Source organism: Apodemus sylvaticus, chromosome 9 (assembly GCF_947179515.1).
Source record: "Apodemus sylvaticus chromosome 9, mApoSyl1.1, whole genome shotgun sequence".
NCBI classification, from domain to species: Eukaryota; Metazoa; Chordata; class Mammalia; order Rodentia; family Muridae; genus Apodemus; species Apodemus sylvaticus.
Window position 1 is genome coordinate 82,801,830 of NC_067480.1, and position 26,476 is coordinate 82,828,305.

The following is a 26,476-nucleotide window of genomic DNA, read 5'->3' on the forward strand; positions in this document are numbered from 1 at the left end:
TTTGGGATGGCTCACATACACAGATTAGTTTGGATTCCCAGAACTCATGCAACCCCCAGTCCCCATTTTCTTTTGGCCTGTGTTACATCCTTGGTTAATAATTAGATGCTTTTATTTTGTAGCAAGAAAACCTGGGTGTTTTTCCTTTCTTTTCTCTTCTCTTCTTTTCTTTTCTTTCTTTCTTTTTATTTTTGCACAGTGAATCTGTTACTAATTGATTACATCATCTGAAATGGTAATACTTTTTTTTTTTTTGTAAATGAGGACGATTCTTGACAAGCACGGTGCATCTACTCAGGTGGTAGAATTGTTAGGAGTTTATTGGCGAGTCTAACAGTTGTCTAATGGGCAGTAGAGTGAACTCTCACCTTTTCTTACTGAGGAGTCTGTGTGGCCAGGAGGGGCAGAACTCCTTTATTCTGATGCTTTGCTTAGGACTAGGACCAGAGCTCACATGCTGTCCTGGGCATTCTTCCCATTATTGAACACAGCTGTGGTACCCGATGAAGAGAGAGACCTCACCACCTAGTATTAACCTATTCTTCTTTTTGCTTCTTGTCTTCTCCCATCTTGACATGAAGTAGTCTTTACACATACACACACACACACACACACACACACACACACACACACACACACACACACACACACGATAGGTCTGTACATGACCATAGCTGTCCATTTACCCAGGCTTTGCATCTGAACTCAGCTCCTCACACATATGAGGCAAGCACATCTTGCCCACTGAGCCATCTTGCTAGTCCCAGGAACAGACTTTTTTGCCCCGTGGCTTGTCAGCATCTTCCCTCCGGAGCGATCTGGGTCCATATCTAGTTTGATCTTAGCACGCAGAGACTGTCCATTACCTGAAGAGCTACACTAGCATACTCTGTGCTTGCCTCTTGTCCCACAGTCCCTCGACAGCAAGGCACTTTTTTTCTCCTCATTAAAACAAGTAGCACCTTAATCTACAGTTAGGTGTGTCTGTTTATCCTTGGGAAACAGAGGGCTCCATGTCTCAAAGACCCCCAGGGGCCAGGGGCAGCCACACACTAATGCTGAAGGTAGTTCATTGCTGGTGAGCTTATTGCTATAGCACCAAAAATAAACACTGAATGAAGCCCCCTGGAGGTGTGTGTGTGTGTGTGTGTGTGTGTGTATAGACTGTTATTGAGTAAAGAGAAAGTGAAAGGAATCCCACTTGGTGCTAATATTTATTTATCTCCTACAAAAAGGAGAATTTCACTATTTGACTTTTGTTCTTTGGAGGCTTTTGCCAAATGCTTAACAATCTGTAGGGCTTGATTTCTCATTTAAAAAAAAATGCTGCTCTGAGAACAAGGGTCTGTATAACTAGGATGTGTTTGTTTTTGTTTAAGTCATTCAGAGGGGGAAATCGTCTCTTGTCCATTGTTAAAAGAGAGGTTTCAATCAAAGGAAAAAGTCTCCATATTCTAAAATATACAAACAGTTCTTTGAAATGGATGCCAAATCAAACTCTAAAAGGGACGTTTTCCTTGCAGAAGTTTTGAGTTAATTCTGTGTGCAGGGCTTGAGTGGAAAACCTTTGAGCCGGTCGGTTGGTCTGGAGAACAAGTTGCAGGAGCGCCACACTTAGCTTCCGAAGTTACATAAGGAGCTTTGTCTGACAGTAGTCCAGAGGCCAGCCACTTGTCCCCAGTTTTAGGCTAAATCTTAATAACAAAAAGAAAGGAATCCTTTCAGACTAAGTCAGAGTTTCAGTTAAGTAGAAGGTGAGACTTTGGTTTCTGGCGATATCGGATCTGAGTAGCCACATGAGAAAGCATACCAGCTCTCATGGATAAAAAGAAAATAACTGATCATTCTTGGGTTTTGCTTTCTTTCATTGTTTGAGATGGGGTGTCTAATTAAATAGCCCAGACTGGTCTTCCGTTTGCTATCCTCCTGCCTCAGCTGCCTGAGCACTGGACTACAGTGTTGTGCTACCATGCCTGGTTAAGTGGTTCCCTGGTGTTCTTGTTAGCTTTTTGTCCACTTGATACAAGATAGAGACATCTGAGGATAAAAAGTTGCATTGAGAATATGCCTCCATTGGATTGGCCCGTAAGGCAAGTCTGTGAGAGTACTATTGATGGAAGGTTGATTCTGAAGGTCCCAGCTCACTGTGGGCGGCGCCACCTCTGAGCAGGTGGTCTTAGATGGTAGGAGAAAGCAGGCTAGAGCTAAGGACAGCAAGCAGCATTCCTCCGCTGGCCTCTGCCTCAGTTCCTACTCCCAAGTTTGAGCTTTGAGTTCCCTCTCTGACTCCTCTCAGCGATGCAGCTTAACCCCAAGGTGAAACACACCCTTTCCTCTCCAAGTGGCTTTTGCACATGGTATTTATCATGGGGTAGGAAGCAAATGTGGATACTTGCATTGAAAGGAAATCTATGTGGTCTTCTGTCAGGATTCTATCTGCACATAAGTAGTAAGTGCCAACAAGGCAAGGGGACACAGTTTGTGCTCCTCCAATAACTAGCTAGGTCATCGGGGCAAAGGTCAGCTTCCTTTCCTGACAAAGGTTTTCTGTCAATGCTGCCTGCCACTCCTACCTCGAAGACACCTTGTGAACATTAAGCTAGGTGTTCATAAAAACAGTGAAAGTTTCAAAATGGGTGAATGTGAGTGTCTTAGTTAGGGTTTTACTGCTGTGAACAGACACCATGACCAAGGCATCTCTTATAAGGACATTTAATTGGTGCTGGTTTACAGGTTCAGAGGTTCAGTTCAGTATCATCAAGGCAGGAGCTTGGCAGCATCCAGGCAGGCATGGTACAGGAAGAGCTGAGAGTTCTACATCTTCAGATCTGAAGGCTGCTGGGAGAAAACTGGCTTCCAGGCAGCTAGGACAAAGTGACACACCAACTTCTACAAGGCACTCCTAATAGTGCCACTCCCTGGGCCTAGCATACATATCACAGTGAGATCTCATATTTAAATGTAATTAGAACTATTGAGAGGCAGGGTCTGTGTGAGACCTGATTGTTTCCTGGGACTGAAATTAAAGGATGTGTTGTCCACAGGATAAGGGATATAGCGACTGTGGAAGTCGGGGTGGGGGGGGGTGCAGATCAGTGGGTATGGGGATAACTCAGGTGAGTTCTGTGAGCTCAAATCCCCATAGGTATAGTATCTGGCTATATAGGCACAAGTCAGAAGGAACACACAAATTGCCACAAAGACAATTTGTAATTGTATAATTGACAATTGTAATGCCATGCCTTTGCCCTTGCCTTGAGAAGGGCTTCCAGGTACTCAAAGGAAACAGGACAGGTTTCTGATTACAAAAGAACTTAGGTCATTAAAGGTAGCAGGGTGATTTTTGTCCTTTTGCAAACCCATACACAGAAATCCCAGGAAGCATAGCAGGTAAGGTTGCTAAGGGCCCATGGGATGGAGGAGGGATCTCCCAGTAGGAGGGGAGGAGGGAGCTCCCACTAGGAAGGGGTCCTGAGGCAGATTTTGGAGGCTGTTTGCAATTTCCAGAGGAAAGAAGGGTTCAAGGGGAGGAGACATGAAAATCGAATACCAAGGCAACATTGGACAGCATGAGCAGGCCTGTGACTAATCCTAACTACCCAGCAGGCAGAGGCCCCAGAGGAGTCCCTCAGGAGAAGGAAGTTCAGTTCCCTCAGATAGCTGCAGGGTGAGTTAAAGGGCTACAAGGTGAATGGTGGAGACCCTGTCTCAAAATATAAAGTAAAGAGGGCTAGGAAGAACTAGTTCAGCGGTAGAGTGCTTACCTAGCGTGTGGAAGGCTCCAGGTTCAATCCCCAGTATGGAAGAAGGGATGGAAAGGGGAAGGAACGGAAACCAAGTCCAAGGAAGTGGGGAAGTGTGGGTAACAGAGAAAGTGGAAGGGAGTCCGGGTGACCTGGAACATGCAAGCCACAAATAAGGAAGAAAGTCAGGGGTCATCAGGTACACGATCTAGGTTTGTGGCCTTGGGCAGTTTGGACTGTACAGAATGCCCCAGGGTCTACAGTGGCCCATCTCCATGCTAAGCCCTCTTAGTCTATCTTGGAGAACCATAGGTTGGATTTTACATGATTCTGTCTTGGAGTCATGTGCCACCTGGAACCAACTCCTTCCCCTGGCTTATCTTGTGGATCAGTGTGAGATTTGTTGGAAGATGTCTTAGTAATGTTTCTAATGCAGTGGTAAAACACCGTGACCAAGGCAACTTACAGAAGAAAGAGTTTATTTGGGGGCTTCTGGTTCCCAAGGGTTATGGTCCATCCTGTCAGGGACAGCAGGGAGCAGCCGTGGCAGCTAGAGTTAGCCGCTGAGAGCCCGCATCTCAGACCACAAACAGGAAACAGAGCCAACAAGGGATGGAATGAGGCTTTTGAAACCTCAAGGTCCATTCTGATTGACAAACTTCCTTCCACAAGGCTACGCCTCCTAAGCCTCCCAACCAGCAACTGGGGATCAATTATTCAGATGCCTAAGAATTATGGGCACTTGGGGTAAGGGTATCTCATTCAAACCACTGCAGAGGGCTAGTCTGAGGCTGGGTTGGGCTTTGATGTAGAGGAGCCACTTTATAGGACAAACTGTCCAAAAATTACAATCTGTGTATAGGAGGACAGTAGAACCGGTATCACCTGCCTCTCTTCCCAGGCAGAGTCTTTTATAGAAGATTCTGGTTGGTCCCTTGGGCTCAGTGAGTGCCATTAATCAGGAACTTTGATTCACGGGTTTTCTAGATTGCTCCTGATACTCAGTAGCAAAGGTAAGAAGAAATAGCCACTGTTGTTTTCCTGTTTTCCTGTGGCAGGAGCCAGGGAGTCTAAGGAATATAAAATGTGACTCCATCTCGTATGGGACATCAGTGATACTGACCTCCTTTATCACCAGCCTTAGCTAGACTGTCTTCATCAGGGTTGACGTGAGTGAGTTCCTGAATCTCTATTCCTTAGCAGAGGTGGTGGCAGTAGGGCCACACAGTTCTAGGTCCTGGGCCACTGCATACTCGTCTGCTCCACTGTAACCGTAAAGGAACTGCTCCTGTGAGCTTTGAGTTTGTCATTTGTTCAGTTTGTCGTTCAGAAAATAGAGTTGGTGACACAGTCTCCTTTGTGGAAGATTTACTTATGATGTAAGTGGCAAGGTTGTTATGGAGGTCATCCTACCTGCTGACCAGACCAGAGCTGTGGTAGGGCTGCCTCAGCTGCTGGATCTGCCACTCTGCCCTCTAAGCCAATCTCCACTCCCACCGTTGGGGAAAAGCAGAGCCTGGCTGATTAAGCCCCAGGTCTGGTTCCCAGCCCACCGGCCAGGAATGGCAGGTCAGAGCATTCCTGCACCATGGGTTTGGGCTTGCCACCAGGCTAGGAGGAAATGCTGCTCAGAGTTTTCCACTGTAGCACCCCAAAGGGCGAGTGAAAACACAGGACTTCTTCACCATGCTGTCCCCAGCACACTGGCGTCCATAATGACCCCTAAGGAGAATATTTTCAAAACTCATATTTTATTCAAGAAAAAAAATCATGTGAAGTTTTTGTCTGTTTTAATCTATTTTAAGCTACTAATATCACTTAGGTGTCCTGTAAGAAGCCTTTTCACTTGCTGTTACCTTCTGTTCCATGACTTCGTATCAACTAAGCGTTGGTGTCTAATATGTAAGATGTCAACCAAATTTTTACTTTTAATACAGTCCAAGTTACCACTAGCTCAAGCCATGAGAAAGTACCACGCTGCTCTCTGTATTCTAGCTTTAAAAATAAAAATAAAAAAGGAAGAAAGAAAAGGAAAAAAAATTTTCTTAGGAAAAATTTATCATTTAGTTGTAAGTTTTAAAATAATCTTAATTGACCACATATGCTGTCAAATAAGAGTAGCTCTCGCAGCCTCTGCCTCCCGCCCCTGTTCCCTCCCCCCGCCCCTCGCCTCCCTGGGCTCCCTTGTGTGCGCATGCGCACCTCGCTGCTTTCTGCCAGGATGTCAGAAAATTAATTACGTTGCTCCGGGTAGATACCATCACAGGAAAGCCGTCCCAGATTCAAGATAAGATTACGATATAGAAGCTGTTATTTTTAGGGGAAAGCCTACTGCTCCCCAGTCTCTTTGCCTCATTTTCCTAGTTTCTCCCGTTTTAATCCTGGTTCCCTGTTTTCGTGGCCATAACTCATTAGTGGTTTTTAATTTTTCTGAAACTGAAATAGGGTCTGAAAGGGTGGACTTGCCCCCTTTTCCCTCCTTTTTCCCCTCCTCTTTTTTTTTTTTTTTCCTGGCTAATCGGAGGAACGCAGCCACATCTGAAGCCACTTGGCTCATTATGAATTTCATGGAAACTGATTCTCTGAAAGTGTTTCCATATGTGTGTTCCCAATATATCCCATCCTCGCTAAATGGGAGCACAGACGTGTGCATGGGCTGGAAATGGCTTCAGGATGTGACAGAGCAGTCATATGACTCGCGGCACCGTGGGTGGCCCTTTCTGAAAGACAGGGTGTCCTGGGTGCTGGCCTCCTTCCTGCAGCGGATCTGGTTTCAAAGACTATCCACCCTTCCTCTAAAATGTTCCTAATCAAGGCCTAGGGAGATGGAGATCGTTCCCCCTCTTCCTGGTCCCTCTCCTCCAGCCTCACAGCCTTTGGCTCCTCCCTTCTGCTTTGCTCTGGGTCCCTGGATACAGACACAGACGCTCGGTCTTTCACTGACTGTCCCCTTTCCCTTTCACAGAGCGGAAGTACATTATTCCAGTAATATCTTTAAAACTGGGGTGTGTTTAAGGAATGGTTTGCTGTTCCTCAAGCTTGCCGGGGGTCCCCTGCTCTTGCCTGCTCTCCTTCCTCTAGTGTAACAGACTTTCCTAGCCTTAGGATCGGCTTGGTCTGTCTAATGTTGTGAGTATGCTGTGGGAAACACAGATTATTATAACATTGAAAACAAATATTTATACTGGAGACTTGAGGCACTGTGTGTGTGTGTGTGTGTGTGTGTGTAAAACTAGGGAGTTTGTTAGTCATTTCATTGTCTTAAGTATTGGCTCTATTTCTCATGCTGGTGTTTCCTTCAGCATGCTCTTCTACATTTGCATCAAAGGTGTGTTTTCCTAATTATTAGGGGATGAAGCAAAGTCTAGTGTTGTTCTGCTTGGTCATGTTTAATATGAAGAAGGGATCAATTCAGAGACAACCGATATGATGAAATCCCTTTAAAGTCTCAGTGTGAAGATGGAGAATAATATTTTATGTACAATCTAAAATCGATCGTTGGATCATGTCTTCTGGAGACCAGATTAATAGTCACGTGCCCAGCAGTGTTTTTGAAGCACTTGTCTTTACATTATGTATTGCAGAGGGTAAAGGAAGGGTGGGATGGGAAGGGTGGGATTGGAAAACCCTGCCTCTGAAGCATGAGGACGTGGGTTCAGATCCCCGAGCACCCGTGTAAAAGCCCGCTCTGGGGAAGTAGAAACAGGTGGACCCTTGAGCTTCTTGGCTGAGCAAGCCAGCCAAGCTGATAAGCTCCATGGTTAGAGAGACTCTGCCTCAAAGCATACAGCTGGGTGATGGAGACACTGAAAGGCAGTCTCTGGCTTCTGCTTGTAAAGGTGCATATTCACTTACACAGACCTACACACACACACACACACACACACACACACACTCACTCACACACACCTACACACCTATATACACCTACACACACCTACACACACACACACACACTCACACAGTCACACACACACACCTACACATACCTACACATACCTATACACACCTACACACCTCTACAGACACCTACACATACTTACACATACATACTCACACACACCTACACATACCTACACACACCTACACACACCTATACACACCTACACACACCCTCACACACACCTACACACACACCTACACACACACCTACACACACACACCTATACCCACCTACACACACACTCTCTCTCACACACACACCTACACCCACACCTACACACACATACCTACACACACCTATACACATGCACACACTTGCACACACATGGGAAAGGACACACACAGACATATACACGAGAGAGAGTTCATTTTCTTACTATGCTTTCTTTTTCCAAGTTAACAAAATGACATTTTAGAATAAACCTTATTATAAAAAACTTTGCCAATAAGTAAAAAAATCACACACCAAAATTAACTAGACCCAAAGTCTATACAAGTTAATGAGCTTTTATATAGTTAGAATTGGCATTCAGAATGGAAGCTGTGAATTAATTTTTACACTTTTATTATTGAATCTATTTTTATGCACTTATCCACCATTGAGAAAAACAAACAAACAAAACCCAGGACAGAATTAGGCCTGGAAGTCAGTCAGCTTAGTGTTCTCGCCTACAACTCACGGCCAGTCCTCGTCATCACCTTTATCTTGTCCTGTTTCTCCATGCTTCCTGTAGCCATGTGCACACTTGTTTCTATAGGTACATGTGTCATTGGCTATAGTCTGTTTGTGAGAGGCTGAAAGTGCAGTTTCTTTTGAGATCATGTGATCTTACTTAATAATATACATTCCACCCATTTTCTTGCAAATTTTAAATTTCAGTTTTTAGAGTTAAGTAGTATTCCATTCCATTATATATATATATATATATATATATATATATATATATATATATATATGTGTGTGTGTGTGTGTGTGTGTGTGTGTGTGTGTAGTATTCCATATATCTGTGTGTTAAGTAGTATTCCTATATATATATTAAATTTTGTATCTATATCTATGTATAAATAGACATTTAATATATATCAGATTTTCATTATCTAGTCATCTGTTGAGAGTCAGCTAGGTTGATTCCAGTTCTTTGCTCTAGTGACTAAGGCACCATTTAACATGAAGTATAGTGAGATATGGAATTCTTTGGGTATACACTGAGCACTTGGGTCATAGGGTAATTCTGCTTTTAGGGTTTTGCTTTTTTTTGTTTGGTTTAGTTTTTAAAGAAATCTCCAAACTGATTTCCACAATGGCTATGTTAATTTGCTCTTTTTTTTTTTAAATTACAAAGTAAAAATATCTATCTAAAAACATTAGTGCCAATAACCACGTTTTCATTTAAATGGCTTGTTAGTATCTATGGACACAAATATTGCAGGTATGCATATAAAAAAGTAGTACACATTTATCCATCATGGGGGGTGGGTGCTCTTCTCACGGCCATGAGTTCTGCAGTTCGTGCTTCCTTACCTTGCTCTGGGAAGCTGGGGTAGGATAGCCACAGTCAAACTCACCAGAGAGCCCCGGAGTTTGCGTCCCGACCACAGGAAGCTTGCACATCCCGAGGAACGGGGCAGGATATGTAGAAAACAACTGCGCATGCCCACAGAGGCTCATCGTCTGCGCACCTCCTTCTTTGCACAGTTGCTCGGCGTGTCTCATCAGAGGTGCCAGAGCTGGACTTGGCTGAGAGATAATCAGCTCTGGTTTTAAAATTCTGCCTTTTTGGCTTGCAAAGGAAGAGACGGGGGGGGGGGGGGGTTGTGAAAGCATTTCTCTTTCCGCTGTGCTTCCTCAGATCTAAGGGACCTCTAGGTAGCACAGCTCCCCGCAGAACCCAGGTCCTTCCCACCATAGCTTTCTGTCTTATCAGTCGGCCTGCAGGGGATGGGAGGATGTTGGGTCTGTGTCAGGAGGACACTTTGGAATCCCTGTCATCCCTGACCCTTGTGGACTCACAGACTCTCGTGTCTCATCTGTCAAAATCATCTATACTTCCTTCTCTTTTTTTCTTTCCTTTCCCCTCCAGTTCTACCTATGGAATGTGGGTGTCGTTTGGCAAGCTAGGCAAGTGCTTGTACCAGTGAGCTACACCTCCCCTCCTCCATCAGTGATGACTGATGACTCTGAGATGCCGGCTGTTCACACAAGTGCAAACAAATATGACTTTAGTGGCGGCGATGGACGCAGGCTCCTGGGGTGGGGGTGGGGGGAAGGTGTGCCAGCTATCTGGAAGGGCACACATGTCTGCGCTGGTTCTTCCCATTTCCCTGTTTCATCTCTGCACCAGGGTCTTGCAAGTACGGAGCTACATGAGTACTGGCTCTTAGGTAGAGTGGGTGTCAGGAAGGAAGGGACAGAATGCTAATAAAACAGGGATATCTGTTTCTTAGTGGCAGATGTTGCTGGATGGGTGCTCTGAAGTCTGAGGTCAAGTGACTTGAGGAGGGCTGAGAACATCTTTGTGCCAGTTAAAAGGAACATTTAGCAAGGTCTTAGGTCTGCAGTATACTTAACTCACATTTTAGGCTTAATGTCAACACTGTTTAATGCTTCTTTCTCTACACTATTTACTCTTATTTTTTGTTAAGACATCTTCCTATGTAGCTAGCCTAAGCAGGCCTCAGATTCACTATGTTGTCTCTTCTGAACCCAATCTCAATGATTTTGTGTATGCCCCAGCCTCTGGAGTCCTGAGACAACAGGCATGAGCCACCTGTAGTTTTTTTTTTAAAGAGATGTATTTATTACTTCCATGTATATGTAAATTGCGAATTGCGTGGTGAGTTGGTATGCCTTATATCCGTGCAGGCGCCCTCAAGGCCAAGGTGTATCCGATCCCCTTGAACTGTGAGTGCTTTAACTGCAGCGCCATCTTTTCAGCTCCCACAGCGCTTCTGATCGATGCCTGCGCTTTCTCTATGCTGTGACCGACCCACGCTGGCCCTGTCACTGAGATACTGATGCTTACATCTGTTCATCTGTTTGTTTTTCTTCCCACCACCCATATAGTTTTATCATTCGAAGCCCTTATAGTTGTACCAGGTACTGGGAGGGACATGAGAGAAAAATAAATCCTCCACTGTGCAAAGCTGACTCTAGTTGGAGAGAGCAGACCAAGAAACAGCCAATAAGTCAGTACAGTCTCGAGCAAGGGCTCAGAAGAGGGGCGAAGGAGATGAGCGCTGCTGGAAGGGAACTGAACTAGGAGGTCGTTATGTAAGCAGGCAGTTGGGTCGAGGCAGCCAAAGTGTTGAAGCGGAAGGAGCCTGCACACTACCAGAAGACAGCAGCCCAGCATAGGTCTTGTGTGGTCTGTGTTCCTAGGAAGGATGCCTCAGGCTAATAAAAGAAGTTCAAGAGCTTTATTTGAGATTTGCTGGAGCAAAAGCTCCTGCAGTGTAACCAGCCCTAACATACCCCTGAGGTTAACACCTCGCTGCCAGATCTGCTGTCCTTATAACAATGGTGTCCTTACAGCAGTGATGTCCTTACTAGCAAGGACTGGCTCAGAGTGCGTGCACCAGCATGGGTTCAGCTAGACCCACGGCTCTGTATTTCTTCTGGCCCTGCCTCCTCCTGCTGGGCCATGTCGGTTCTAGTAAATATTTGGTGGGGAAGCTAACATGCCCAGTTTCCCAGCTGATGTCCTTTACTGACAAGTTCTTTCTCCAGTAACCTTAAATTCCAGGTTCCTTTTGTTATAAAGACTTCCTTGCCTGTTTTTAGGCAACAGTTGTTTAGTAAAGGTATCCTAGATGATAAACGTGTCTTAAAGATAGGGCTTAGAAATGCAGATTATAACACAGGGCTGGAGCTCAGTGGTAGAGTACTTGTCAAGCATGCCTGAAATTGTAGGTTCGATCCCCTGCACTTCACAAAGGGGAAAGGGACCAGAGAGATGGTCCAGTGCTAATAGCCTCTTTCTGCCTTTATGGGTACCCACACCATACATGTATAGAATATACAGACACATACAGACACACGCAGATACACACACACCACAACACACACACACACACACACACACAGAGGAGTAAATAATTTTTTATTAAAAAGGAAAGTCTGATTATTCCCATTAGCAAGCTCTGATGAGATCCTTCAACAGCTGTCTTTAATTGTGAGGCAGACATGATCCAGGGTAAGTAGCAGTGAATGAAAGACCTGTGGTAGGATTAGCAGCCTGAAGGGCCAAGTCCGGGAGGCTCTCTTGTCTCCCCCCTTGTCTGTGTTCACACACTTTCCACTTCTCTGAAGACTCCCAGACACCCATCTAGGTAGAGAGTCTGCCTGGCCTTTCTCCTCTTACAGACCTTGCAGGAGAGGCAGAGAGTTCTTACTTTTAACATTGGTTTTGTTTTTATTTGGGCCTCACGGGCATTTTATTAATGTATTCTTCTCAATATGTCTCAGAGCTTGAGCGGCAGTGGTGGCTGCAGCTGCAGCAGCTGCAGCAGCTGCTGCTGCTTCACGAGCAAAGGTCTTTCAGTTCTTCCCTAAGGCAGCTCTGCGTGTTTGCAAACTGTCCAGCTGTGGCTGGGACTGGAGATGGCAGTTTTGGAATGAAGCGCATCCCTAGGAAGCCAGGAGAACAGAGCTCTTGACCTTGACCCCTTGACCCTGACCCCATCCTTTTTGTACCCTGAGCAACCGAAACTGGTTGCTAACTGTTTATCAGATTAGAGCGACAATGTCGCCAAAGTGGAGCGTTAAGAGGGTTCCCCCAAACTAATAATTATCATTGGGGTGACCCTGAAATACCAAAAGAGTCTACTTAAGTAATTTCCATTTAGACAAATATAGTGAGAAGAATGGGGAGGGGCTGTGGTGAGTTCCACCAGATTCCTCGAGGGTGAAGATACTGTAGACTGCCTGTGCTCCCCTAGAAACCGAAGGGCGGCTGCATGCTGGCGCTGCCTCCTTCACTGTGCGGGGACGCTGACTGTGCGAATCGAATGGCTCTTCTCTGGGCTTCAGCTTTCCTAGTTATCAACTGCAGAGGAGATGACAGTCCATTAGACTTTCCCATTAGTGTTTGACCAGCAGGAGGGCCATGACTAACTTGGGAAATCAAGGCACATAGCAGAAAGTGTGATAAGTACAAAGATTTGTGGAAGCCATTTTTAATCTATCCAAAAAGTCACCAAAGTGTCACAGTCCCCTCCCTGTCACGGTTTTCAAATTTACTGTACAGTGCCACTCTGTTCCCGTGTTGAGTCAAACTAGCATCATCTTGGGGTTTCACTAACTTCTGCCTGGCCCCAGGCACAGCAAGATGCCATTTTGAAACTTTGATTTTGTTTTGAGATAGGGGTCTCAGCCCTGTAGTCCCAGCTAGCCTGGAGCTCACCAAGTAGTCGAGGATGTCTCAAAGATGCCACAATCCTGTCTTAATCTGCTTGGTCTTGGGATTACAGGTTATGTCCTCCCATGACAGGTTAATTTTAAAACCATTAGAGCCAGAAGCTCTCACGTGGATGGTTGAACATCAGTTTGCTGGCATCTTCCAGTTTTCAGCACACTTTAACATACCTTGTACACGGACAAGATCATCCACGGGCAACAGCAACAAGAATGGCCTTAGCTTGATTTATTCAGTAGCTGGGAGCTTTAGGATGGCTTTGGGTTGCCCTGAGACTACAGGCCTGTCTTTGAAGCTGTGTGTGTGTGTGTGTGTGTGTGTGTGTGTGTGTGTGTGGTTAGGTTGGGCAAATTTGCATATGCAAATTAGACAGAGGCATATTTGCCACACAAATTAGATGTGGTGTATTTACATATGCAAATTAGAAGGAGGTGTGTTTGCATATGCAAATTAGATGACATACAAGTACCTCTAGAACTCTCTGGGGTTTTATCTTATGGGTTTTTTTTTTTTTTTTAACAAGTCAAATTGACATTTTTCCATTGTCAATTCAGTATCGGTTAACTTTTTAAAAAATGTTTGTAGCCGTAACAGAAAGGAACAATGCCATTGTCAAAAACACCAGAAAGGGAGAAGGTCTAACACACTGCAGCACGTGTACAAACTGATTACAGGTTCATGTGAAGACCCATTCAGGGAGAGAAAACGTAGCAAGATGCATTTCGTTCTTCTGAAACAATGATTATAAACAAACTGAGGTTTCTATTAGGGTCCCACCACACGTGACAATTTCTTATTATTTCTTTGTGCCCAAATACACTGTAGTCTGCTTCAGAAATAATAATAAAATGACTGAGCAAATTCCAGAAAATGCTATTGTTTATCGATTACAAAGACTCTCTTCCAATGCCTTTCAAGTCTATTTGAGTTCACTCATTCAAGAAGTTGATCCTCAACACCTCACAGTCTCCAATGACTGGAAGTGACACTTATCCTGTTGTTTCCACTAAGATAAATGAACCCAACTGGAGCTCATTCACGTAAAGATGACTGTCACTTTATGTTAGTTATCGTATCTCAACCCCAAAGCTATAACGATCTTGGCATATTCCGCTGAGTAATCAAAACATCAGCAAAATATAGCTGCTAAAAGCAGAGGTGTGTGTGTGTGGTAAGAAGAAATACAAAGCCATATCGGAGTTTACTAGCAGGGTGGGTACCCCCATAAAGACTTTTAATGAAATTTCTGCATCAAAATAAGTGAAAGCATATGGAATGTTAATTATTCTTAAAACATAGTTTTAAGGGAAAATAAATACACGTTAGAAGCCTTAAAAAAAAAAAACCAACATGTCTATCTCTGTGTGAAGTCTGTGCTTCCTGGAAGGGTAAATGTTGACGTTGTAAATGTGACTTCTTTCCGTTTTAAATTACCCAGGTTATTCTGGCTTTCTTCACATGCCCTGGGTATTGAACTTAATGCACATGGAAGGGGCCTGCCTATATCTATTAGGCAGGCCCCTCAACATCACCTAGATGCGGTGGGGCAAGAGGGCTGCTGAGGACCACCTGTGGCCTCTGCTCGGGTCTTGTTTGAGGCAGCCCATACACACAGGCGGGGGCGGGGCACTCTCATCTGCTCCTATGTCTGAGTCTGCCACTGTCTCTATTTCCACCTTCTAAAACCTGAACTTGTCAGAATTTCATTTAGGGGGATGGGATGGGTGAGAGACAGGCCAGTCAAGGAAGGAGGGGTTTATAAGAAGCAGACCACAGAGTGCCCGGCTTGCACACATTTTAGTCTGTCATCTTGAAAGCGTTTGCTCCTGGTGTTGGAAGTGGCTCATTTGCTGTCCACCTTCTGCAAATGGGCCTGGGGATCCTGGGAAGGCACCAGTAAGGGATGGGACACCCCTCCTGCCTTGGAATTAATGACATAGACCAGATGTCCACCCTAGAGCTGGAAGGGAACTTAGAGTTCATCCCCTCATTTTCCAGATGATGACACTGCCACCTCTGACTTCTGCCTTTGGCCTTCCTCTCTCAGTAAGAAGAGCCAGGCAGGTGAGACTTTTCACAATTGCTGGGCTGGGCTGGGCTGGGCTGGGTTGGGCTGGACTGGGCAGGGCAGGGCTGGGCAGGGCAGGGCAGGGCAGGGCAGGGCAGGGCTGGGCTGGGCTGGGCTGGGCTGGGCTGGACTGGGCAGGGCTGGGCTGTCTTATGGCTACTGTCTTCTGGTTTGTGAGACAAAGGATTTTGTTAACTCTTATGTTGCTTTCAAGCAGTCACTACGCGTGACAAATGCATTTCACACACTGAATCCCAGCATATGGTGAAGATTAGAAACAATGTGCATTTTAACAAACACTACTATCCTCTGACAGACCCTTTCAAGACACATAGCAGGCTGTCAGAGAAGGGTCGAGTACGAATCTGGCCAAGGGACAATTATGGTCTCCAAGATTTGCCCAGCACTTTCTCTTCGAGCTAAAACTTGGAGCAGAGGCAGATGGAGGAATCCAAGTCAAGCAGTGAGGGGGACTTGAGAAGACATCACAAACTTAGCACATAAACATGGATGTACAAAATGGCTTGTGATAATCCTTTCATTCTAGAGAAGTACAGCGAACACACTATCACAGCTTTCCAGAAAACTAGTTTCCATGTGCAAAGTCTCTGACTACACTTTCAGGAGTTAGGCAGCAGAGGTATCTCCTAAGGAGACACTGATAGCTTGTGAAAGGTCTAGCGGGAGCTGTCTCTGCCTCTGAGCTTTGAAGGCCCCTGAGCTCACTCCAGTGCAGGGGACAGGGCAGGGAGCACCCCTCAGCTCAGTTTCCCCTAGGCATTAGGCCCTAACCAAAGCTGCTGTGGGCACCTGGCCTAAATCAGGTCCCATGTCACTCCTCAAGGTTCTGACCCATCTTCCACCCTCCCACCACATCCCCCCCCAGCCCACCCTCCACCCTCCCTCTCGATACCTTCTTATCTGGTTTATGACTCAAGGGAGAAGTTCTGAGGGCTAGACTCTCCCCGACACCCCCAGAAAAAGCTAGATAGTGTTAGATTACTGAAATCTGCTTTGATTTCACTGTGACTAAGATGCGGATTATAATAAGATTTGAAATTCTCTTAAAGGTTAGAAGAAATAGACTATGTTAAGGGAATCTGTTTGACGCACTTTTCTTAACAAAGTAGCCCCGCCAAGAGGGGAACACTAATAAATCCTATTACTTTGGATTTAATTTTTTACACTGAGTTAGGAAAAATCAGTTGGTCTGATTTAGTAAAAGTTTGGCTTCAGCTATCTAGACTGTAATAAGAAACAAAAAGGAAGGGGAAGGGGGGAAATCAATGATGATCCAGCCTTAAAGTCTGGTGTGTGACCCTGTGCCTGGAGTTGGGTTGGCTCCACACAGCGCCTAGCACACACTTGCCTGTAAAAGCTTTGGGACTCTCCGGTGTGTGAGGAGTTAGGGGTGAATAGCGTTGAGACTGTAAGTAACAAGTAAAGCAGAGGTGAGCTGTGCATTTGAAAATCTGTGTGTGACTTGCTGTGCCTTGGGAGAAAGCTAAAGTTTTCCTCATCTTCATTTTTTTTTTTTATAAATCTTGTAACATTTCTATCATTTAAATTGATATTTACAGATGTTTCCCCCTCCCCATCTTCTGTTGTAATTTTTAGGTGCTTCAGAACTGGGCCCTTTTTCAGACCCCAGGCAGTTCCCAAGCATTTCATCTCTCACTGAGAGCCGCTTCTCCAACCCACGAATGCACTACCCAGCCACCTTTACTTACACCCCGCCAGTCACGTCAGGCATGTCCCTCGGCATGTCCGCCACCACTCACTACCACACGTACCTGCCACCACCCTACCCCGGCTCTTCCCAAAGCCAGAGCGGACCCTTCCAGACCAGCAGCACTCCATATCTCTACTATGGTACTTCGTCAGCATCCTATCAGTTCCCCATGGTCCCCGGGGGAGACCGGTCTCCTTCCAGGATGGTCCCGTCATGCACTACAACCTCGAATGGCAGCACGCTATTAAATCCAAATTTGCCTAACCAGAATGATGGTGTTGACGCTGACGGAAGCCACAGCAGTTCCCCAACTGTTTTGAATTCTAGCGGCAGAATGGATGAGTCTGTTTGGCGGCCATATTGAAATTCGTCAGCCATGGTCCAGTGGCATGCAGGGGCCACATCCCACATGTGTTAATATATACATATATAAAAAGAGTGCCTATATATGTATATCGATTAGCTATCTAGAAGATTTCTCATTCACCCCCTAGTCATGATCTTGCAACCCTAAGAGGGTGGGGACAATCATAACTGGGTTTCATATTGTTTACTATTTAAGAGGTCCCTTTTACCAAGGAACAAATGGTCAAAGGTGTTGTCTGGTCTGTTTTTGTAAGTGACCTGTTCCCATGCCAATTCAGAGAGGTGGACTCTGGGTCCGGGAAGGAGAAGGGCCACTTCCTCCCTGTGCTTTGAAACCACAGGCCTCTGCTGTGTGGAGGCCGGTGCACTCTGCAGACCAGCTTACAAAGCCAGATGTGGTGCACTCGGAAAGGGACGAGAGGCAGCGTGACTGCTTCCGCTGCCATCCACTCTGAATACCTGTTCCAAAGTTTTCCTTCAGACTTGCTGCAGGTACTCATTTGAACTTTTGAGTTCACTTTTTTTTTTCTATTCTAAGAAAGTGACTTCAAAAATACTGATCAGGACAGATTATTTTATTTTACTTTTTTATACTCCCTCACTTTCCCCATTTAACCAAAAAGAAATCCCATCCCCCTCCTCCATTCCTCCTGCTTCTCCCTTTATGCAAAACTGAAAATGGCAATACCTTATTATAGCCATAATGATATAGTGTTTGAGTTGGCTGTGTGTTATTTGTTTTTTTTTCCTTTTTCTTTTTTCTTTTTTAAATTATGAATATGTGTAAAATCTGAAGTAACTTGCTAACGTGAATGGTCATATAACTTTAAAGATATATTTATAATTATTTAATGACATTTGGACATTTGGAACATTTCTTAGTGTAATAATATGTTGACTTCGGTCTCTAAAAGTGCTTCTTCTTAAATAACAAGTTTCTTCAGCGGGCTAGAGCCATATTGGAAATATTGCTAAGCAATTTCAATTCCTTCAGGCATAATGTGATTTTATTTTTGAGGATAACTCCCATCTTCAAACACTTTAGATGTAGTTTGTTTTCATGATGTATGAAGGAAATGCTGTGTCTCTTTCAGGTGTTTGATTGCCTCTGACACAGCTTTGCCTTTTAAAGCAATAATTAGGGATTAAAATAACAAAAACAAAACAAAAACCACCTGTAGCCCTTTAACACTTAATGTGGCCCCTTTTCTAGCATGAAATGCTGGAGACATGTGGTTTCCTAATTTCTTCATTTTGGGGGGTGGGGTGGGAGGGGCCATTATGACTCTTGTCATATTAAAAAGCCAAGCACAAGTGATTGGTTGAACTGCAGAAAAGTGTTCTGTGGTCTCAAGAGTTGAGCAAAACTCTAAATTGCAGGCTTCGTGGTTGAGGGCCTGGTCAGCTGAAAGCCACACGTGTGATAAAGGCGCAGTCATGGCATGTACAGCCTAAGAACACAGACACATGAGGAGTCTGCACCCAGCAGCCTTACCGCACAGCCATTCAGGGGAACCCAAAAGTGCCTTAGCCAAGGAGGGCCCCCAGCGGCTTTCCAAGAAGTAGAATGAAGTCACTGTCCTAGGGGAGCTGGCCAGCCAAAGTAGCAATCTGTAGCTGGTGTCAGTAGATACAGAACCTGTGGGGATCCCCAAGAAGCCCTTGATATTGGAGGCTCTCACTAGGGAGGGCCAAGTGAAGAAGGCCATGTACCCATTGGTGTCTGCCACTGTGTGTGAATTTGAGATCCAGCTCTCCTGGGAGGATGCCCTGTGATCATTCCTGGCACCTCGTGGCCAATCTCCGAGTATGACTCCCTAATCCAAGCTAAGGATCAATGACACCACCAGGTCAATCCCTGCATTCCTCCTGCACAAAGTGTTTGTGAGTCGGGGGTAGATTGGGGTGGGGCCACCTACATTTGAATCCTGAGTCATTCTAAGAGTTCTCTGCAGGCTTTTGCCTTCAGCCCCTACACCCCTTTGCTCTCTGCTCCTTCTCAGGTTGACCTTTGTCCCAATGTGGGACAGTTCAGGGGCAAATGGGGACCTATGTGTGCTTCTAACCTGTGTTTTCCTCAGAATTCATCCTGACTCCCTCTGATACAAATTAATGGGGGAGGGGGGGGAAGAAACCCACCCTGCACCAAAGCAAAACACTTCGCCTTCTAAAGGTTGTGTACCAAGTATACACAGATGGTCAGGCCACCTTTGTGTTTCTTAAGATGGAAATCATCGTAACGGATGCTATTTATTGTTTGTGTGTGGTAGCTTGAAGCACACCACGGTCCACGTGTTTGTCTGAGCAGCATTTACAAAAGCCAGTGTCTGGTTACACTTTTCAGTTTTCATTAATTGACATGAAAATGTTACCATCAGTGCCAGCTGCACCCTATTTAATTTTTCTTTAAAAGGCACTATATTTGTACATTATATTTTTTAACGTTAAAGGGCTTCTTAAGGTTTACAATACAGTTATTAAAGGGACAAGAGGGTGCATTAGTGCCTAAATGTTATTCTAGTGGCTGCAGGCAGCAACCCAGGAACATTTTTGAAAACAGGTTGTTTCCCTCTGTCCTCCCTTATTTGGGAAAAATTCAAGTGCTTTCTTTCCCTGTCAGGCACCTCATCAGGTGACTCCCGTTACTTAGAACAGTCTTTCTTTGGTTTTGTGTTTTTGTTTTTGTTTGTTTTTGTGGGGACTAGGGTTTAAAATCCCCCTTCGTCTTCCCTTATCTCTGAAACTCTTCATTTGCACTGGGTCACATGTATGATTTGTGGTTTTAAGACCAACACAACGTCTTATTACTCTTCTGAAACTATTTGGTACAACCAACCCTCCACTCCACTTCCCGGGCTTAGATTTATACGGTTCTCAAAGGAGCACAAACATGGCTGCGATTTACGGTGGGATCCACACAGCCATATTAAAACAAAACAAATCAAATCAAAACAAAACAAAAAAACCTCTTCAGTTGTCTCAGAATTTTAATGTAGGCCACAGTTCCTAACGGGCATCATGACTTTGGTGTCAGGCTAGTGAATGATGCCAGCCCGTAACAGAAAGACTTAACAGATTTAACTAGTTTGCCCTCATCCTTTACTCCAAGACCCTAAGAAAACAGAGAAACATCTCCACACCATTAGAGACTGTCCACTGTTGGTTGAGAAGGGAGGAGCCATGTTGGGGGTTCCCTCTGCTCCAAGGAAAGGCACTGACTGACCTAGTTATAGACAGTAGTAGCAGAAGCAATCCCTGCCACGGTATTTGAGAGAGTAATAAACAATAAAAGATGATTCTTCCAAACTTTGAATTTGTTGTTCTTAAAGAAGATAATGCATCTAAAACAAAGATTTTTTTTCTATGTGGGAACGTTCTTCGTGTTGTCTGTTTACTTCATGTTTACAAATAATTGTTTGCTTTTTAATGCATTACTTTAAAAATATATCAGCCAAAACCATAACTTACAGTAATTTCTTAGGTGTTCTGAATAAAATTCCATGTCTTTCGATATGCCTACTGTTCTTAGGTTTCTGCAGAACAACAACCAAAAATTGTAGCATTTTGTGTAAATACAGCTTTCGTTCTTATTTTTTATTTTTCTGATTGCTATTACCCAAGACTTGCTTTCCATGCACGTATTGTACAAATTCTGCTTTGTGCCACAGGTCACGACTGTGGGTGAGTTTACTCTGAACTTCAAAGGGACTATTTGTATTGTATGTTGCAACTGTAAATTGAATTATTTGGCATTTCCCCCCCTCATGATTGTAATATTAATTTGAAGTTTGAATTTAATTTTCAATAAAAAGGCTTTTTTTTCTTTTGGTTTTGTTATGTGTGTATACTGTGTCTGACACTTACTCTTGCCTACATCTAGGATGTACCAGAGCTACAGAACATCAGGGATGCCGTGTCTCTTTAGAGACAGGAACCTCTTAGCACTGTGCTCACGAGTTTGCCCTACATCTGGAGGAGCAGGTAGAGGCTCTAGACATCAGCGTTTGGCCTTAGTGCCTGCGTCTGAAGAAGGGGTACCCATGGCACCCTGCTGCAAAGCCCCTGCATGAGTCAGGCTGGACAGGCCTCTGAGGATGGGAATTGGACCCAGCAATTGACCACCCTTCCCACAGCTGTCCTTAGATCCCAGGTAGCCCAGATTCTGGGAGTTGTCTGTTTTCCTTCCCATATCTCTTTTTGGGTCTTCAAAATCAAAAACCAAAGCCCTGTGGTGAGTACATCGGCCCAGAGGAATTCATGTTCAGAAGCAAGGGAACCTAAGTGGAGTTTGAGGACTTTTATTTTGTTTTGTTTTGGGGCCAGTATTTATTTTTGGTAAATCCTTCCCCTTCCGCGAGGCTGACTCGTTACTTGCTTCATGGCCCATCTGTTTGACTTTCCACAGTTCTAATGTAGGAGTCCAGAGCCCGTGGTCCAGAGATGCTGGGCCACTGGCCACATCAGCTCCTTTAGCCCAATGGGTAGAGCCCTGTCTCCTGTAAGAGGGTTGTTGCCCAAGAAATCTTGAAAACAGCTTATTTCTAAGACAAAGAGATATGCTAGAAGAACCTGGCTGAACTTTGACCAGAAAATTTGTTTGTAGCTCTTTCAAGATGAATATTTATTCATTTAAGTAAGTCATTCGCATGGCTTTCAAAGGCACATAGGAGGGGGCACAGAAGCAATCTGGCCTTCTTGCTTCATCCCTAGCCACATACCTCCACTCCTCCAAGCTTTGAGTTTCTTGGTTACTGTCAGAGACAGGCCAGACAGATCTCCACTGGGTCCTGAGTCTTGTGGCATATTTATCAGTAGCCCCATGTGGATGCCAAAAGTACCTCTCCTTCCCAAAATATCCCTAGGCATTACCAAATGGGCAACATGTCCATGGCTGGAATCTTTGCCCAAAGTCTTATGTGGAACTGGTCAGAGGGCATGACTGAGCTGGTCGGAGGGATGACTGAGCTGGTAGGAGGGATGACTGAGCTGGTCGGAGGGATGACTGAGCTGGTAGGAGGGTTGACTGAGCTGGTAGGAGGGATGACAGCTGGTCGGAGGGATGACTGAGCTGGTCGGAGGGATGACTGAACTGGTAGGAGGGATGACTAAGCTGGTCAGAGGGATGACTGAGCTGGTCAGAGGGATGACTGAGCTGGTAGGAGGGATGACTGAGCTGGTCGGAGGGATGACTGAGCTGGTAGGAGGGATGACTGAGCTGGTAGGAGGGATGACTGAGCTGGTAGGAGGGATGACTGAGCTGGTAGGAGGGATGACTGAGCTGGTAGGAGGGATGACTGAGCTGGTCGGAGGGATGACTGAACTGGTCGGAGGGATGACTAAGCTGGTCAGAGGGATGACTGAGCTGGTCGGAGGGATGACTGAGCTGGTAGGAGGGATGACTGAGCTGGTCGGAGGGATGACTGAACTGGTAGGAGGGATGACTGAGCTGGTAGGAGGGATGACTGAGCTGGTAGGAGGGATGACTGAGCTGGTAGGAGGGATGACTGAGCTGGAAGGAGGGATGACTGAGCTGGTAGGAGGGATGACTGAGCTGGTAGGAGGGATGACTGAGCTGGAAGGAGGGCTGCTGTCACCTAAACCAAGGCCATCAGCAGAAGACTGAAGGGTTCCCCAGTAATGCATGTGGCCCTTTTCCATCCCTTCATGTGACAGACCTCAAGGACTGGATGGAGTGTTCCTGGCTTAGCCGCACACCTTTCTTCCCTCTCTCTACGGACTCCAGGCTGCAAAGCTGGGTCTGAGGTCCGCCACGAGGCCAGCGTTTCTCCTGGCTGTTCTGTCCCTTGCTGCAACAGCAGACAGAAGAAGAAAGTCAGCTTTCCAGTGCTCCTGACCCCTGGTGTCCCAAATATTTAATCATGAGACATTTCTGGGAGAGTGGGAGTTTCCTGTTAACTCACTCTCAGCCGAGACTGGCCCAATAAACACCTTAGCTCTCTGTTACAGAGTTTATTTGGCTGGGAAATGGGTATTGCCGTGTAAACAGGAAGCCCCCTGAAGTTATTATCTACAGATGTGGCTGAAGAGCCACATGTTTGTATTTATGAGACTTGAAAACAGTCTGGAAAGCAAGGGAGAATGTCGGGGAGCCCTTGGTCACGGCACAGGCACAGTTCTCACAGCAATGCAGGCTGGGCCCCCACCCCCATTCCTTTTGTGAATGGACAACAGACAATGAGTAGACAACCAAGAACCAAGGTGGAACAGCAACTGTCTCCCTTGACAGAGCTTCCACCTAGACATCCAGTTAGAGGGAGGGAATCCATTTGTTGTCTCTGTCCCAGCTCTGTGAAAATCAGTATGGAGGCCTTTCCTAGAAAACGGCGCTCAAACTGAGTGTCTGAGGAGAGCAGTGTTGGAACCCAAGGTCTCTCAGGAGGTGGAAGACTACTTTTTCCTCACTCCTGGGGCTTCAATGGAGCCACCAGTTCATCCACAAAAGGCCACACGTCCTCACGCATTTGCTCCTCATGTCAGTTCTGAAAGACGTGTCTAATCTGCTTGCACCCGAGGGCTGCTCACCCCTGCTCACTGCAAGTGTTCTCCGCCCATGCCCGCCCTCTTCTTTCTAGGCTTTCTCCTTGGTCTTGGAGTTAAGAGAGGCCAGGTAGGACTATGAACACTCTCCTCTCCTCTCCATTCTTCCTATGCAGTCCATAAGCCTCTTTGGGACTTCCTAGGTGCTTCTCAGAAGTAGCTATCCAAGCTGGAGATGTTGGGAATGGGAGTTTTAAAGGCTGCTTCTCAAAACTTCGATTAGGTGATGGCATAGAAGACCACAGACTGGTGGTGGCGGTGATGTGTATCAAGGCAAACATGCCTGAGGGGAGGACAGGCGAGGGTAGCACCCCATTAGAGGAAAATGAAGTGCACCCTCCTGGGAATGGCATTGGTTTTGCCTGAGATGTGATTCTTGGGTTTTGGGGGTGGCTTGGGGAAAGCACTGTTATCCCACAGTTATGAGTTCTTCACATGGGTGAGGGACACAGGATGCTCCTCGCGTTAAAGAAGCGTGATGAACTTGACATTTGAGAAGAGGCTATTGCTAATTTTTGAAAAGCTTTTATTTAAAAGCTTCTTATGACCCAACCCAGCCCTCTTGGTCAGAATTGCCCAGTCAATCAGAAAGCGGAAAGACACAATTCTGGAAATGTGCTTAACCTTTCATAAGACTTATGTCATTTTCTTATCTTGTCACAAGGATGTCTGGCCACTTAGCACAGTTGTTTTGTTGTTTTTGTGTTTTCAGAAACCCATTTTACTTATTTACATTTTTTTAAACATTGTGAATGTTGCGTGCTTCTTTCGGTTCACCTCCATATATGTGTGCGTGGTGTGTGTGTGTATGGAGTGTGTGTACATATGTGGGAAGGATGTGCATTGCTTGAGGGGACCAAGGCTGACATATAGGGTCACTTCCAATCATCCTGCACTTGATTCACTGAGGCAGGATCTCTCATTTGAACCCAGAGCTCAGAGACGGCTAGTCTGGCCTGCCAGCTTGTCTCTGGGCTCTCCTCTGCCTCCATTGGCTCTGCCTTCAAAGTACTGGCATGACGGGCAGTCCACCATGCCCGACGTGCTTCCTGTGGGTTCTGGGCATGCAAACTCAAGTCAGTCTAAATGGTTCTGAGACAGGGACTTTATCCACCCATCCATCCCTACAGCTCACTTTTGAAAGGCTATTGCCTTTCAAATGGCTCTTACCAGCTCATTTGGTCCCACTCTGAGACATTAGGAAGTGACATATTCCACCCGCCATTTTGAAAAGCAAAAGCAACCAAGCAAAAACAACATACAGAAAAGATCACATCACATCCCTCTCTCTCTCTCTCTCTCTCTCTCTCTCTCTCTCTCTCTCTCTCTCCTCTCTTTCAACAAAATTCTGCTGGAAGACAAAATGACAAAGAAATGTGACTTGAGTTAGGACCAGAACATGAATACAACCAGTCTTCATGTGACTTTGTGCTCTACATATCTTAGGAAACTTCTAGGATGTCAGAAGTACTAGAGTTAGCCTTAATTGTGGGGTAGGGGGAGGGAAGGGAAGAGTGGAGCAGAGGCATGGTGCACTTAGAGATGGTGTGTTAGGTAGGGGCTCCAAGAACTTCTGAAGTAGACTCTCACAATGGGTTGATTTAAGTATACTACAGATGTATTATTTTAAACCGACCAACATAAGATCACCCAGCACAGGACTTACAGGGGCAGGGGGTACTGATGAAATGGTTTAAGGCTTTATAAATGCCTCTGTCATCCTCTCTTCCCTAAATCAAGTCATTGACTTGTTTTGGAACAGCCTCCTTGCAGCCAGGCAAGCAGCTGACCAGTTTCACTTTCTGTCTCTGGGTTCTCCTCATCCTTCTGCCTCCAGAAAGAGATGAGCTCTTGGCCTCTGCTGGTCCAACCTTCAGCCTGACTTCACCACTGGAATTTAATATTTAAGATTTTAGACCGTGAGGGTCATGATGGCTTCAGCCGTTTGGCAGGGGAGGAGGAAACTTTGATGGGGAGGAGGGAAGGGGGAAGTCTGTGGGCAGAGAAAATGTGTCTGGGTATGACCATGTCGTCCTTGGGGCATTGGCAGAGGAGAAATTCTAAGATTACCATGGAAGAGGATTCTCACTGGAATCTTCTAGAACAGGTGGCGTAGAAATAGGCTGGTGAGACTTTAGGCTTCAGTTCTCAACCACGGGAGGCAGAGATGTATCTAAGAAGGAAGCAAGTGCTAAATCTGAGCAAGGAGTTAAGTGGTTAATAGGAACTAAGGCTTTTTATTGGCTAATAAAACCTCTCAAGGATTTTTTTATATACATATTATATGGTTCCTTCAGGCTCCTAGCCCAGTGCTCAAAAACCAGAAAAAGACAAAAACAACAACAAAATCTAGTTCTTAAATACCAGTGTAGCTCAAGTCTTGTTTACTTTTTCATTTCCGCAGTTGTTAAAAAAAAAAAAAAGGCCTTCTAGTGCTCCAGATTTATCACTCTGGAGCTCAGGAGCAGAAGCTCTTGCCCCCTCAGGAAAAGAAACCCAGTCTCTCTCTGTTTCAGGAAAGGGAGACCCATGGTGGAGACTTTAGGAAGAGGGAGGAAGAACAGACACTGCATGGGCCACATCTCTGGTCCTGAATGCAAGTGATCTCTGTCCTTTTATTACCAGGGTGCTGTTCTCCCGACAGAGCGGGATG

At 45.4% G+C, this 26,476-nt stretch overlaps 1 protein-coding gene across 6 annotated transcripts in view; it reads left to right on the top strand.

Moving 5' to 3' along the window:
* Runx2 (RUNX family transcription factor 2) overlaps nucleotides 1–26,476 on the top strand; it is a 242,141-nt gene that overhangs the window by 106,064 nt on the left and 109,601 nt on the right. For 2 of the 6 annotated variants that reach the window (XM_052192218.1, XM_052192215.1), the window contains 2 exons: nucleotides 15,098–15,163; nucleotides 16,785–21,092. The exons of 2 other annotated variants lie outside the window; for them this stretch is intronic. In XM_052192218.1, coding sequence (XP_052048178.1) covers nucleotides 15,098–15,163; nucleotides 16,785–17,263 — 545 coding nt within the window. In that variant the 3' untranslated portion in view covers nucleotides 17,264–21,092. Of the gene's footprint in view, nucleotides 1–15,097; nucleotides 15,164–16,784; nucleotides 21,093–26,476 lie in introns of those variants that run through there. 2 more of the 6 variants (XM_052192220.1, XM_052192216.1) reach the window with 1 other exon arrangement.